Here is a 16338-nt window from a genome sequence, read left to right as displayed (position 1 = left end):
GAGTGAAGAGGGAGTAGAGCATGGGGCTTAGTACACAGCCCTGTGGTGTGCCAGTGCTCAGGGTGATAGTGGAGGACAGGTGCGGGCCCAGTCCCAGTCTCACTGCCTGCGGTCACTCCGTCAGAAAGTTCAGGATCCAATCGCATATCGGCGAGCTAAGGCCTAGCTGGTGGAGTTTGGTGGTAAGCTTGGTGGGGATGACCGTATTGAATGCAGAGCTATAGTCAATGAAGAGCATCCTCACGTACGTGCCGTCTGTCCAGGTGAGTCAGGACAGTGTGAAGAGCCAGAGAGATGGCATCCTCTGTCGATCTATTTGCCCTGTATGCAAATTGATGAGAGTGCAGTGAGGCAGGGATGCTGGATTTGATGTGGGAGAGGACCAGCCTTTCGAAGCACTTCATTGGGATTGGAGTTAGGGCAACCGGGCTGTAGTCGTTCAGGTTGGTGACTTTAGACTTTTTCGGCATGGCACTATGATGGCTGTTTTCAGGCACTTGGGGACCGTTGCCAGAGATAGAGACAAATTAAAGATTCTCTTGAAAACCTCTGCCAGCTGTACAGCACAGTCCTTTAGTACCCTTCCCTGGACTTCATCCGGGCCTGCAGCCTTGCGTGGATTGATCCTACGCAGAGCGCACTGTACCTCCTGAGTGCTCAGTGTTAAGGCCTGTCCCTCCGCCATGGCCGGGGTTATTCCACTCTTGGTGGTGTTGCCAATTTCGAAGCGGGCAAAGAAGGTGTTTAGTTCGTTGGCCAGTGTGATATCACCGTGGGGGCAGGCGGGGCTGCTCTTGTAGTCAGTGATGTCCCTGACACATGCTTCTGGTGTCCGCGGTATTGAAGTGGTCTTCCACCCTTTGCCTGTGGATGTCTTTGGCCTTTTTTATGCCTTTGTTCAGGTTCGACCTGGCAGCACTGTAGGAAGAAGTGTCCCTGGATTTAAAGGCATAGTTGCGTGCCCTTAGCAGATTCTGAACCTCCTTGTTCATCCAGGGTTTCCAGTTTGGGAACATCTTAATTTGCTTGTCCACTGTGACAGTCTCCACACAGCAGTTGATGTAGGAGAGCACAGTGGATGTGTACTCCTCCAAATCTACCTCTGTACCACTGGTATCCTGTTGTGCAAACAGGTCCCAGTCTGTGCGATCATAGCAGTCCTGGAGTTGTAGGGTGGCGTCCTCGGGCTATATTTTGACCGTCCTTATTGCAGGTTTGGTCTTGCGGATGAAGAGTTTGTATGCAGGCAGTAGAAACAGTGAGAGGTGATCGGATTGTCCCAGACGATTGAATATAGATAAGAAATTTAATGCAAATCCTCTGTCACCCCCAAAATGGGAAATATCTTGGAATCAAACTGGGATGCAATTACAGACTGGTGAGAACCAGTCTATAACGTTGAGTAGCGAGACCTGGGATTGTATAGCACCCCTAAATTTTAAATAAATTGAGACAGCCTTCTGTTCATGGTACAGCACTCGTTCTCTTAATTTTTGGGGAGAAAAAAAAAACTTGAATGACTGTTGATCAATGTTTAAATGGCTAATTGTCTACCATGCAGAGTATGTAGCTGCATTGTCTGTAGAGAAACCGTGATCGTATGAAACAGTCGAACAGCCGGCAAGCTGTTTCCCATGCAAATAAACCACTTGCATTCAGAATCTGGACTGTCACATGTTGATTGTCTGTGATTTTAACACCGTTTGCTTCATTTAGCAAAGCCGTCCAGGCAGCCCATCTTTCGTTCTCATCCGCACACAAGACAGACTTCATCCAATCTCTTTTTCCATCACATCTGCCACCCCTACCAAAACTCGAGTCAATCTCTTGCCCTGTTCCATCCCCCAAAAAATGTGGGAGTTTGTCCTCTCTCTACTTTGTCCCCAAAAAACTTTGGCTCAATCCTCTGCTCTCACTACTCTCCCTAAAAAGAACACCAGGTCACCTTTTTCTTTACCTCCCTCTCCATGACCAACCCCCACCAAATCAGACCATGCATACATACATTGCGCCCCCCTTCCCCACAACACCATGCTTATCTTCATCAGATTCTCCAAAAGCAAGACAACCAACATCTCTCTGAATCTGATCTGAATCTGACAACCGCCCTACCTGCCAAGACCCCAGCCCACCTCTTCTTCTTCCCCCACCCCCAAACATAGAAATTAGGTGCAGGAGTAGGCCATTCGGCCCTTTGAGCCTGCACCACCATTCAATATGATCATGGCTGATCATACAACTCCTGTACCTGCCTTCTCTCCATACCCCCTGATCCCTTTAGCCACAAGGCCCACATCTAACTCCCTCTTAAATATAGCCAATGAACTGGCCTCAACTACCTCCAAACACACGAGGGAGTCTTCCATCACGATCTTACTGTCCTCCCAAAACACCCCAGCCCGTCCTCCTCTCCCCTCATAACACAAATGACAAATAAAGGTATTGTATTGTATTGTACTATAACCTGTCGCTTTCTCCAACAACCCAACCCACAGCATGTTTCAAAAACCGGGAGGGAAGGGTTGGGATGGTGGGGAGGGGGTAGGGCCAGGGAGAGGGTCGTTGGGAAGAGGCCGGGTGGAGGGAGAGAAGGCTGCGGGGAGGGGAGGGGAGGGAGCAGGGCCGGGGGGGAGAGAGAGAGCAGGGGGGATAGAGCGGGGGGATGAGGTCGGGTCGGAGGTGATGGGTGAGAGGGCCGGGGTGGGGAGGGTCGCGGGGGCTGTACTTGTCGGGAACAACGGCTCCGCCTTCCCAGACAGTGGGGTCCAGTGGCAAGGCGGCGGTGACGGTGATGGTGATGGTGGTCCAGGCGGGCCCGGCGCCCCCGTGTCTGTGCCGTGCCGTGTGTCGTGTGGTGCCGGCAACTTACCCGCTGCGCGTCCATGGCTCCGCGAGCAGCCGAGCCGCCGGCAGCCCACGCGCATGCGCTGAACACGCCCGCCCGCCCGGCGACTGGGGCCGGATGACGTCACGGACTGTGACGCAGGCGGCGCGCGCTTTGTGCCAAAGATCCTGTAGCAGAGCTCTGCCATAGGATCTTTGCTTTGTGCTGTGCTTTTCGTTTTCTCTTCTTCGTAGTGCAGAAGTTGTGAAATAAAAACTATTGCATTGCAGAGCCTGCTATAAAAAAACGAGCAGCGTTTAATTGCAAGTACTTAATGGGACAAATTGACCCTGGGATTTTAGGTCTTTGGTGAAACATTTTGGCGATGTTGCCCCAATTTTTTTTCCTTCATGATGTGAACGTGGTCATTTCATTGCAACCGGAATATTGCTCTCGGGCTCAAACCTGTTTGCAAGTGTTCATCTCCTGAAGCCCAAGTCAACCCCTGTGACCAAGGTTACAGTGCAGATCACAGTAAAAGAAAATAGGAGCAGGAGTAGGTCGCCTTGCCAATGAAGCTTGTCTATTATTCAATACGATCATGAATGCAGTGGTTCCACACCTCAAAAAAAAATCCTTAAATAGAATCCCAAATTTCCTGGAATTTGATGGTATTTCCTGAAATTTTCAAAAATGCGTGCTATTTGGGTTTTTTTGCGGGCACAAGTTAACAACACAAAGAAGAACAAGGCAAAACAGATTTATGTAACTACACCGTACCTGCCGGCTTCTGTTATTCACTTTAACAGTGTTATGCAAGGCAGTTTTCATTGCCTCCAACAGTTGTCTTCGTTTTTTCAACCTGCTCTCATGTGTCTCAGTTTCTGCTCTTCCCCTCTCTCCCTCCCTCCCCCTTTCCCTCTCTCCCCTCTCCTCGTCCCTCCCTCCCTCCCTCTCCACCACTCCTTCTCCCACGCTCCTCCATCTCCATCTCTCCTCTCTCACTCCTCTCCGCTCTTTCTCTTTCCCCCCCCCCTCTCTCCCCCTCTCTTTCTCTCCTCCTCTCTTCTCTCTCCCCCCTCTCTCCCCCCATTTTCTACCCCCCCTCTTCCTGCCTCTCTCTCTCCTCCTTCCTTTTCTCTCTCCCTGCCTCCCTCCCTCTCTTATTCCTCCATCCCTCCCGGCTCCCTCCCTCTCTCTCTTCTTCTCCCTCTCTCCCTCCCTCTTCCGATGGCCGATTGGGAAAGGGGGAGATGCAGCGAGACCTGGGTGTCATGGTACACCAGTCATTGAAGGTAGGCATGCAGGTGCAGCAGGCAGTAAAGAAAGCGAATGGTATGTTAGCTTTCATTGCAAAAGGATTGAGTATAGGAGCAGAGAGGTTCTACTGCAGTTGTACAGGGTCTTGGTGAGACCATACCTGGAGTATTGCGTACAGTTTTGGTCTCCAAATCTGATGAAGGACATTATTGCCATAGAGGGAGTGCAGAGAAGGTTCACTAGACTGATTCCGGAGATGTCAGGACTGTCTTATGAAGAAAGACTGGATAGACTTGGTTTATACTCTCTAGAATTTAGGAGATTGAGAGGGGATCTTATAGAAACTTACAAAATTCTTAAGGGGTTGGACAGGCTAGATGCAGGAAGATTGTTCCCGATGTTGGGGAAGTCCAGGACAAGAGGTCACAGCTTAAGGATAAAGGGGAAATCCTTTAAAACCGAGATGAGAAGAACTTTTTTCACGCAGAGAGTGGTGAATCTCTGGAACTCTCTGCCACAGAGGGTAGTTGAGGCCAGTTCATTGGCTATATTTAAGAGGGAGTTAGATGTGGCCCTTGTGGCTAAGGGGATCAGGGGGTATGGAGAGAAGGCAGGTACGGGATACTGAGTTGGATGATCAGCCATGATCATATTGAATGGCGGTGCAGGCTCGAAGGGCCGAATGGCCTACTCCTGCACCTAATTTCTATGTTTCTATGTTTCTATGTTTCCCTCTTTCCCACTCTCCCTCTCCTCTCTCCTCCCCCTCCTCTCCCTCTCTCCACCCCTCCCCCTCTCCACCCCTCCCTCTCTCCACCCCTCTCTCCATCTCGGCCCCTTGAGCCCACCCACCGTTCTGTAAAATCAAGTCCAATCCCAATGAAACTGTATCCCACCGCCCAATGGTAACTATTCATCACTAGGCTTATCCACAATTCTACCATTGTCTGAAAAATAATCAAAGGCTCAACTTCCACTGAGAAAGAGAATTCGAAAAACTCATTGTTATACAGTCTGTGACTCATAGCGCTGTGGCCATAGCACTATGTTTAAAGCCCATAGCGCTGCAGCTGGTAGTGCTATATTCTTGCTATTGAGCGAGGGCTGCGTAGGTTTACAAGGTTAATTCCCGGGAAGGCGGGACTGTCATATAGTGAGAGAATGGAACAGCTGGGCTGGGCTTGTATACTCTGGAGTTTAGGATGAGAGGAGATCTTATTGAAACATAAAATATTATTAAGGGTTTGGACACGCTAGAGGCAGGAAACATGTTCCCAATGTTGGGGGAGTCCAGAACCAGGGGCCACAGTTTAAGAATAATGAGTAAGCCATTTAGAACGGAGACGAGGAAACACTTTTTCTCACAGAGTTGTGAGTCTGTGGAATTCTCTGCCTCAGAGGGTGGTGGAGGCCAGTTCTCTGGATACTTTCAAGAGCGAGCTAGATAGGGCTCTTCAAGATAGCGGAGTCAGGGGATATGGGGAGAAGGCAGGAATGGGGTACTGATTGGGGATGATCAGCCATGGTAACATTGAATGGCAGTGCTGGCTCGAAGGGCCGAATGGCCAACTCCTGCATCTATTGTCTATTATCTATTGTCTATTTAGAACCCATAGCGCTGCAACCAACAGCTTTTTGTTTAAATTCCCATGCATTAAACTGACAGCGCTCTGTTTAAACCTTTGAGATCCAAACCGGCAGTGCTGTGTGTATTACCTTTACACCCCTTCACGGGCCGGATGCGGAAATTTCCCAAAACTATTCAATTTACCTAAAATTACCCGGACAACCAGAATTTCCCAAATTTCGGGTAATTTCCTTCAAAGTGGAAACACGGCATGAATGACCTACCCTGTCTCAACCCCTCCTCTAGGCCAAATCAACATCACCTTCAATCTATCAAACATGCAGAAATTTATCTCCCTCCAGTTTAAATACTTTTAATGAAACAACCTCCACAATGTGGGGGGCAGAGAATTCCAGAGATTCACACTAGGGTCATCTGAGCACAACATATGGGTGATGGTTTGGGTTGTTTTCACCTTTACCATTGTGGGTGATGGTGGAGGCTGACTTTTCTTGGGGGGTGGGGGTCTTGTGAATGCTAGGCTTCAACATTGAAGAGGTAGATCCATCAGGATAAAGTATGGGGATTTGGGAGCAACATTCTATGAGGGTTGTAATATACAATGCCCTTCATAATGTTTGGGACAAAGACCCATCATTTATTTATTTGCCTCTGTACTCCACAATTTGAGATTTGTAATAGAAACAATCACATGTGGTTAGCGTGCATATTGTCAGATTTTAATAAAAGCCATTTTCATACGTTTTGGTTTCACCATGAAGAAATCACAGCAGTGTTTATACATAGTCTTCCCAATTCAGAGCACCATAATGTTTGGGACACAATAATGTCATGTAAATGAAAGTAGTCATGTTTAGTACTTTGTTGCATATCCTTTGCATGTAATGAGTACTTGAAGTCTGCGATTCATGAATATCACCAATTGCTGAGTGTCTTCTCTGCTGATGCTCTGCCAGGCCTGTATTGCAGCCATCTTTAGCTTATGCTTGTTTTGGGGGCTAGTTCCCTTCAGTTTTCTATCAGCATATAAAAGGCATGCTCAACTGGGTTCAGATCGGGTGACTGACTTGGCCACTCAAGAATTTACTATTTTTTAGCTTTGAAAAACTACCTTGTTGCTTTAGCACTATCTTTGGGATCATTGTCTTCCTGTGGAATGAGCCATCGGCCCATGAGTTTTGAGGCATTTGTTTGAACTTGAGCAGATAGGATGTGTCCATACACTTCAGAATTCATTATGCTACTACCATCAGCTGTGTCATCAATGAAGATAAGTGAGCCAGTACCTAAAGCAACCATACATTCCCAGGCCATAACACCCCCACCACCGTGTTTCACAGATGAGGTGGTATGCTTTGGATCTTGGGCAGTTCCTTCTCTCCTCCATACTTTGCTCTTGCCATCACTCTGATATACAGCAAGTTAATTTTCATCTCATCTGTCCATAAATACCTTTTTCCAGAACTGTGGGTGCTCTTTTAAGAACTTCTTGGCAAATTGTAACCTGCCATCCTATTTTTGCAGCTAACCAGTGGTTTGTAACTTGTAGTGTAGCCTCTGTATTTCTGTTCATGAAGTCTTCTGCAGAAAGTGGTCATTAACAAATCCACACCTGACTCCCGAAGAGTGTTTCTGATCTGTCGGACAGGTGTTTGGGGATTTTTCTTTATTATAGAGGGAATTTTTCTGTCATCAGCTGTGGGGGTCTTCCTTGGCCTGCCAGTCTCTTTGCGAGATTAGTAAGCTCACCAGCGCTCTCTTTCTTCTTGATGATTTTCCAAACAATTTTGGTAAGCCGAAGGTTTGGCTGATGTCTCTAACAGTTTTATTCTAGTTTCTCAGTCTCATAATGGCTTCTGTGACTTTCATTGGCATAACTTTGGTCCTCATGTTGATAAACAGCAATAAAAGTTTCCAAAGATGATGGAAAGACTGCAGGAAGGACTAGGTGCTGAGAGGTCTCTTATACCTACATTAAGGAGGCATTTAAACACATCTGAGCAATTACAAACACATGTGAAGCCATGTGTCCCTAACATTATGGTGCCCTGAAATTGGGGGGCTATGTATAAACACTGCTGTAATTTCTACATGGTGAAACCAAAATGTATATAAATGGCAGGAAACATGTTCCCGATGTTGGGGGAGTCCTGAACCAGGGGCCACAGTTTAAGAATAAGGAGTAAGCCATTTAGAACGGAGACGTGGAAACACTTTTTCTTACAGAGAGTGGTGAGTCTGTGGAATTCTCTGCCTCAGAGGGCGGTGGGGGCAGGTTCTCTGGATGCTTTCAAGAGAGAGCTAGGTAGGGCTCTTAAAAATAGCGAGTCAGGGGATATGGGGAGAAGGCAGGAACGGGGTACAGATTGGGGATGATCAGCCATGATCACATTGAATGGCGGTACTTGCTCGAAGGGCCAAATGGACTACTCCTGCACCTATTGTCTATTGGCCTTTAAAATCTGACAATGTGCGCTTTAACTACATATGATTTTTTTCTATAACGAATTTCAAATTGTGGAGTACAGAGGCAAATAAATAAATGATGGGTCTTTGTCCCAAACCATATGGAGGGCACTGTATAATTAAGAGCAGCATTGGGAATTGGGAACAGTTTTGCGAGAGGGGAATTAGGAAGATCATCTTTAGGGGGAGATTTATCATAGTTTGAGGGTAGATGGCAGGTCAGGGGCTTAGATGCCATTTTAATGAACTGTTGGACTTCCATATTGCATTTAGAGGATTAACAAGGGCCAAGCAAAAGGTACGCAGCAAATTACATCATCCCATGTGTTATTGGGATTGCAAGGGTGACTTATCAGGAATCAACGGTTAAATTTCATAATTGGTGTAATTTGAGTTGGAAATAGTTGGAAATGTGATTTATTCTGGATTCAATTTTCAAACACAGAGAGCCGAGAAATGCAGGGGTGTGTAATCTAATCCCTGGGTGCTGCAGAAAGCCAACAGTACTATCCTGTCAACATAAAGAGCATAGTTGTACAATTCAATTTAACAACAATGATATCAAAAAAATGTGCTGCATGTCATTTAATGTCAGTGTGTATTCCTCATGACATCGTGCCCATGCATTTCAACAGAGAGAACCTGTGGCAAATTTGTAGATGTGTGGACTCACCTTATAATGGATCCAGTCATATTTAGTGATATGTTCACTTGGCCCATGTGAGAGAATTAATAGTCTTCAATGAGTTTCCAATAACATGTTAAATTCTTGTTTAAACAATAAAACCAAGATGGAAATGTTGAAACATTTCAATGGAATAGTAACACTGACATTGGTCAGAATAGGCTGGATTGCATGTAACCAATACTCCACCATGAGACTAAGCATGGAGGTTAAATGTCCTGCACACTTTGCAATCAGCTCCTCAAGTTTACGTCAACCATGGCTGAAGAAAATATTCAAATACAGTAATTGACTTTGTAAGTCCAGGTAAGTCATTTGTTTTCCTTCACTATTTGACAAAGTTGTTAATTGATTTCCAACACCTAAACGTGATTTCAAGTAAATTTATAATTTTGGATAATTTTATTTGTTTATGTCTATTTGCACAGATGTCCTTACCAAGTGTATCCCTGGAGGAGTTTCGAGAACAGAGGAGCAAGCTGCAAAAAAAAATCAGGAGGGCAAAAACGGGACAGGAGATAGCTCTAGCAGATAACAATAAGGATAATCCAAAGAGATGTTATAAATACATAAATGGAAAAAGGGTAACCAGGGAGAGAATGGGAACCCTCAGGAATCAGAGCAGTCAACTGTGTGGAGCCACATTAGATGGGCAAGATTCTCAATTAGTATATCACTGTTTTTACTGTGGAAAAAGATGTGAGGACCGAGGAACTTGGTTCAGTCAATGGAAATGTCTTGAGAGCAGTCATTATTGCGGTCCAGGAGGTGCTGAAGGTCCTGATGCATTTGAAGGTAGACAAATCTCCTGGTCCATATCAGATATATCTGAGGACACCGTGGGAAGATAGGGAGGAAATTGGAGGAGCCCTGGCTGAGATTTATTATTAAATACGGATGGGAAATGTTGTGTCTCTATTCAAGAAGGGCTGCAGAGAAAAGCCTGGGAACTACAGGCCAGTGGGCATAGCATCTGCGGTTGTAAAGACACAGGAGAGTTTACTGAGGGATAAGATATACACGTATTTAGATGGAGAAGGACTGATTAGGGATAGCATGGTTTTGTACGTGGGAGGTCGTGTCTCACGAATCCGATCATGTCTGATGAAGATGTGACCAAAAAGGTTGATGAGGGCAGAGCTGCAAATGTTTTGTATATGGATTTCAGCAAGGCATTTGACATGGTTCCACAGGGTAGGCTGCTCTGGAAGGTTAGATCGCAAGGGATCCAAGGAGAGATTGCTGAATGGATAGAAAATTGTCTATCGAAGGAAGAAGAGGATGATGGTGAAAGGTTGTTTTTCTGACTGGAGGCCTGTGATTATGTGGTGTGCCTCAGGGTTTGGGCTGGGCCCATTGCTGTTTGTCATCTATATCAATGATTTGGATGGTAATGTATATGGCATGATTGAAGATAATTGTCAAAAGTTGCAGCAGGATCATGATCGGTTCGGCAGGTGGGCTGAGTAATGGTTGATGAAATGAAAAAATGTGAGTAGTTGCATTTTGGGAAGTTTAACATGGGCAGGACCGACTCAGTAAATAATAGGGCTCCGGGGAATGTTGTAGAGTAGAGGGGTCTAGGAGTGCAGGTACATAGTTCCTTGAAAGTGGTGTCACAGGTAGAAACGATGGTAAAAAAGATTTTAGGCTCATTAGCATTCATCAGAGTATTGAGCATAGGAGGTCATTTTGCAGTTATATGAGATGTTGATGAGGCCACATTTAGAGCAACAACCTTAACCTTGCACTAAACTTTATTCCTTTATCATGTATCTATACACTGTAAATGACTTGACTGTAATTATATATTGTCATTCTGCTGACTAGATAGCAGCAATAAAAGCTTTTCGCTGTACCTCGGTACACTTGACCATAAACTAAACTGAACTGAGTATTGTGTTAAAGTTCTAACCTGAATATTGTAGGTAGACAAAAAAGCTGGAGAAGGTCTGAAAAACTGTCTCGACCTGAAACATCGCTTATTCCTTTGCTCCATAGATGCTGCCTCACCCGCTGAGTTTTTCCAGCTTTTTTGTCTACCTTCGATTTTTCCAGCATCTGCAGTTCTTTCTTAAACAAACTGAATATTGTGTTCAGTTCTGGGCACCATTTTATAGGAAAGATGTTGTCAAGCTGGAAAGGGTGCAGAGAAGCTTTATGAGGATGTTGCCAGGACTCAAGCGCCTGAGCTATAGAGGTTGAGCAGGCTAGGACTTTATTCCTTGGAGCGCTGGAGGATGAGGGGTGATTTTATAGAGGTGTACAAAATAATGAGAGGAATAGATTGGGTACATACGCAGAGTCTTTTGCCCAGAGTAGGGAAATTGAGAACCAGAGACCATGGGTTTATGGTGCGGGGGAAAGATTTAATAGGAACCAGGGGGGAAAGATTTAATTGGAACCAGGAGGGTAACATTTTTACACAAAGGGTGGCGGATGTATAGAACAAGCTGCCAGAGGAGGTAGTTGAGGCATGTACTATCGCTACATTTAAGAAACATTTGGACTGGTACATGGATTGGACATGTTTAGATGGATATGGACCAAATGCAGCCAGGTGGGACATGTAGATGGGGTATATTGGTTCAGCGCGGGTAAGTTGGGCCAAAGGGCATGTTTCCGCACTGAATAATCTTTGCACCTGGCTATAAAAAATGACCTGGGGTGGGGTCATGCCAGATTTGGTTTCCATTTGAAGGCTGCTCCATTTTAAATGATGATTCAGGTATCTGGGCCTTGTAATTAACTTGTCGGATGCAAAATGGAAGGGCTGCTGTGAAAAAAAGCACACCATCAGACCAGATTGTGCATGATCCAGCCCTTTGTTACACCTGATCTTCCTGTGGTAGAGTCACACCCGATTTCACCAAATGTTTGTGCCGAGCATCATGTGCCAGTATTGAACTACAAAAGGTTATTATTAACTATTATTTACTTATTTTTTCATATGGACTTGATTTGTGTAAAAAAGGTCAATAGATATTTATGTAGCATTGGAATGTCCAGGTTAACACTGAATGTCAAACAAATTGATCGTTAAAGTTCACTGTTTACTTTTAAGTATATAATTTAAATATAATAGGGAAAAGACGTATAACTGGAATAGAGTTCAGCCATTGGTCTTACTTCGGTAATTGGACCATTGCACATTTAATTTAAATAAGTAACATTAAATAAGATGATCATTAAATCAAATTGTTTGAAGCTAATTTTTGTTTGTACCCAAAAGTAAAGAAATGAACAGCTGCTGGTAAACGCAACTCCTTGGCACAATGGGAGAAACAAGAGACTGCAGATGCCAAACTCAGGAGGGAAAAAAAATAACTCAGTTGGTCAAACACCATCTGTGCAGGCGAAAGGTCCTGACACAAAATGTTGACACACCCCTTTTGCCTCCACAGATGCTACTTGACCCACTAAGTTCTTGGAGTAGTTTATTGTTTACTCCTTGGTGTAATTCCTGATTATTAATGTTATTGATATATCCCCAGAAACTCCATTTTGGAACCATTCAATGTTATCACAACTTGTATTTACATGTCTTTAATTTAGAAAAAATGGACCAGGGACGTACCTGAAAGAACAATTAAACAGAATATATTGTTGCTTGAGTTTCATGCATCGTTGACTTTATTTAAAATTGAACCAGTAACCAAAAAGTAATCATTATTGTTTCTCTTTTACTTTCAGTTTTATGAGTAACAATATAAAATGTGACTTAGCTTCATGAACTTCATGAACATTGGAAGGCAGAGCTACAACCACATCTTTTCAGATTTCTTTGAGGATCATTATGGAATTGCACCAAAAAACCCCACAGAAAAATATCCAGGAGCTTAATCAGACAAAACCTCGCAGCAATTCAGCCCAGAAGTTATTCGTGGCTGATGGTAATTAAAGTTAAGGTTGGGCAAGATGCCAGAATCAGAACAGGAAGCTATCTCAGGGCAGAACAGGATGCAACATTCATGGAGACAGTTAAAAGCAAGTGTGAACATTTTAGTAAGATCCAGAGAAAGGAAGCAAGCACAGTGGTTGAACAGAATTTTGTGTGTGTTAGGAATTGGGAACTAAGTAGTTTCAATTACTTTAAAATAGAAACATAGAAAATAGGTGCAGGAGGAGGCCATTCGGCCCTTTGAGCTAGCACTGCCATTCATTGTGATCATGGCTGATCATCCCCAATCAATAACCCGTGCCGGCCTTCTCCCCATATCCCTTGATTCCACCAGCCTCCCAGAGCTCTAATATAGCAGGTAGATTGAGGGAAGCAGGTCAATGGGACTATGGACTACTTAGGTATAAATATAACAAATGTGGGCAAGGGTTTCAGCAGTTGAGGCTCAGGCAGATTCAGGCAACACTTCTAGTGGTAGACTTGTATAAATGTTGTGGGAAGCCATTCATAAAGACAAGTGGGTAAACTGGTTCTGTTTCACACAATTGCCAAGTAATTGCTATTGAGTCGGATGGTATGGAGGTCGCAGCAGAAATACCCCTATGGTACAGCTCAATTAATATGGTACAGCTCAATTAATATGGTACAGCTCAATTAATGTCATCAGTGATTTGCTCTCCATGCACTGTTCATGAATTAAAACCTGTTGATGCATCATTATAGACCTTTAGGTAACTAATTTCACAATTCAGTGTGTAATGGAAAAGAATGGAATGGAACATTGCCATTTCCTGACATCCAGCTTCATCGTGACCTGACAATTTCTTAAACTGAAGTTTCTGCCCTCACCATCATTCGTCTTCGCAGTTGCTGAACTAAAGACTTTTTCTCCATTCTGTACCTGTAAAAATGACATAGGTGATATTCTTTACAGCTGGTTATAAAGACATCCATGACCTTACCAAATAAATGCTACTAAACTCAAAGTGTTGGAGTAACTCAGTGGGTCAGGCAGCATCTCTGGAGGATAAGTGATGTATCGTGTTGGGTGAGTAGCCAGTGTAGTCCTGCCCGCATTCTCCACCAAAAATCAATTAAATATCCAATTGCTAACTCACCCTGGATCCAATGTGATCTCAGCTTCTGGACTAGTCTACCACACAGGAGCAGCCGGAGTAACCAACTACCATGAAGTAACCCGGGTGCCATTGGTGGACAGGGAAGAAGATCATCTGAGGCTACAATAAAATCTAGAAGAAACTGGGAACATGGACCAAGGAATGACAGATGGGATTTAACTCGGTCAAGTGCAAAGTGATTTACTTTGGGAAGTTTAGCCGAGGAAGGACATACACAGTAAATTACAGAACCCTGAGGAGTATTGTGGAACTGTGAGAACAAGGGATACAACTACATAGCTCCCTGAAAGCGGTGTCACATGTAGACAAGGCGATGAAGAAAGCATATGGCATGCTTGCCTTCATCAAATGGGACATAGAGCACAAGAATTGGGACATCCTATTACAGCTGTTCTAGGCATTGATGAGACATTGTGTGCAGTTCTGGTGACCACATGATAGGAAGCATGTGATTAAGCCAGAGAGCATGCAGCAAAGGTTTACAAGAAGGTGCCAGGACTGTAGGACTTGAATAATAAGGAGGCTGGATAAGCTGGGACTGCCTTTCTTGGAATTTATAAAGGTTTATAAAATCATGAGGTATATTTATATGACATCGATGATATTCTTTAGAGCTGATTATAAAGACATCCATGACCTTACCAAATATACGTATGAGCTGGATGGTCATTCTTTTATCATGGATAAGGGAGTGTAAAACTAAAGGATATATGTTTAAGGTGAAAGGGGTACCTTTAGAGGCAACATTTTCACGTGGAAGCTGGGGGTATATAAAATGAGCTGCCAGAGAAAGTGGTAGTGTTGTTTACAATGACAATGTTTAGAATTCATTGGCAGGTCCATGGATAGGAAAGGTTTAGAGAGTGATGACGCATCCTCCCTAAGAGGAGATCAGATCTCCACCACTGGCCAGGCCAGGAGAAGCCAACAATCAGAACCACGAACAGCAACTGTCTGGTGGAAAGCACTGGCACCCTGGACACAGATCTAGTCTCAGCTGAGGTCATAGTTAAATAGCTCTGCCCAATTAACTGTTATTGGATCAACTCACCTGCACATCATCACCTCCTCCATGTAAACCAAAGGACATAGAGAGAGAGGCAGGAGAGAAAGAAAGGGAGATAAAGTGGAGGGCTCCCTCCTCACTGCGCCTCTTTTTGCAGGCTTGGAGTAAGACTGAGTTGTCAGGACAAGCCCGACACTATCAGTGCCTCCTCTTGAGGCAAGAGTGAGATGCTGGGACAAGCCCATAATAGCCTGCACCTCCTCTCCAAGGCCAAGACTGAGCTGCCGGCTCAAGCCTGAAATTGCCTGCGACCTCTCACTCGCCCACAGTTGATGAGTGACTGCGCCCCCATATAGACCTGGACTTTCTCGTCACCATTAGACTTCACCAAACATAAATCTTATCATGTGAGTTCCCCCTACCACGAGTGTGTCAGTGTAGTCATTGTCAAACCGACATCATCCCTAATGCCACAATGGTGGAGAATGCGGGCAGGATGCCACCTGGTTACTCACATGATGAAGGAGCTGATCCAGCATTTACTGCAAGTCTCCCTGGAGCAACAGTGGGCCACTCAAAGGTTGACCCACAACTTTGTTTGAGTAATGGAACCACTCTTGCTTTGTGCCAGTGAAGGCACTTGCCCCAGGGATGCAGGTGGGAGCGCACATACAGCCCATGGCCATGGCTCACACTAAGCTAATGGAGCAGGATGATATAGAAACATATTTTTACTGATAGGGCTCTACCCGAGGCTATGACTGAGTGACCGGGGCGATCCTGAGACGTCCTGCCCATGGGCAACGAGAGACTGTGCCCACCCACAGAGGCAAAGGCTGAGCCACCAGGATAATCCAGACACCGTCTCTTCAAGCCTAAAGCTGAACTGCCAAAGTAAACCTGAGACTATCATGCCTCCTCTTGCTCAACAAATCATTGAAGAAACTAGCACATGGTTCACAGAGTAAACGTAAAATACTTCATTACAATTAAAAGCTCACCGTAGCAGAGCATTTTCAATGTACTTTGTCTCCTCTTCATTTAGTTTCTGAAGAATTGCATTTAAAACGGGAAGCTCAAACTTGATGTACTGAGCTACCTGTAGAGGAACAATAACAATAACCAGCAGTTAGAATGCAGAACTTTGAAACTCATGGAGGAGAATACAGATGGGTGGTTGCTAAACTCTTACTTACGTCAATGCTAATTTCCTCAGCATCTTTGTCCATTAAATATATTTTGACTATTTTCCGTGATGGTCCATGAAGCAGTCTCTCCCATAATGGAAACGACGTATCTTTGAGCTTTTTTTTTTCTGTAACAATGTTATTTGCAGAGAAAGTAACTTTTTAAAAGATATCCCCTTTTACCTACTGCAGGGAGGGTTAGATTAAGGCCCCTGTAAGCAAAGGTGTGACAAGACCCTACAGCGGAGCTTCAGATGAACTGCTGGGTAACATACATTTGTC

General features: G+C 44.6%; 2 protein-coding genes across 10 annotated transcripts in view; both read right to left on the bottom strand.

The window, feature by feature from the left end:
- fsd1l (fibronectin type III and SPRY domain containing 1-like) overlaps positions 1-3713 on the bottom strand; it is an 85910-nt gene extending 82197 nt beyond the window's left edge. For 4 of the 8 annotated variants that reach the window (XM_055632729.1, XM_055632730.1, XM_055632731.1 and 1 more), the window contains exon 1: positions 3605-3713. In XM_055632729.1, the coding sequence (XP_055488704.1) occupies positions 3605-3655 (51 nt within the window). In that variant the 5' untranslated portion in view covers positions 3656-3713. Of the gene's footprint in view, positions 1-2869; positions 2959-3604 lie in introns of those variants that run through there. The other 4 variants (XM_055632732.1, XM_055632734.1, XM_055632737.1 and 1 more) reach the window with 1 other exon arrangement.
- Positions 3714-12426: 8713 nt separating this feature from the next.
- Positions 12427-16338, bottom strand: part of rassf6 (Ras association domain family member 6) — a 42109-nt gene continuing 38197 nt past the window's right edge. For both annotated transcript variants that reach the window (XM_055632727.1, XM_055632728.1), the window contains exons 9-11: positions 16066-16184; positions 15871-15968; positions 12427-13625 (exon numbers count right to left, since the gene is read on the bottom strand). In XM_055632727.1, the coding sequence (XP_055488702.1) occupies positions 13550-13625; positions 15871-15968; positions 16066-16184 (293 nt within the window). In that variant the 3' untranslated portion in view covers positions 12427-13549. The remainder of the gene's footprint in view (positions 13626-15870; positions 15969-16065; positions 16185-16338) is intronic.

This window comes from Leucoraja erinacea, chromosome 3 (genome assembly GCF_028641065.1).
Source record: "Leucoraja erinacea ecotype New England chromosome 3, Leri_hhj_1, whole genome shotgun sequence".
NCBI lineage: Eukaryota > Metazoa > Chordata > Chondrichthyes > Rajiformes > Rajidae > Leucoraja > Leucoraja erinaceus.
The sequence above is the reverse complement of the archived record's forward strand: the minus strand, read 5'-3'. Positions and strand labels throughout refer to the sequence as shown.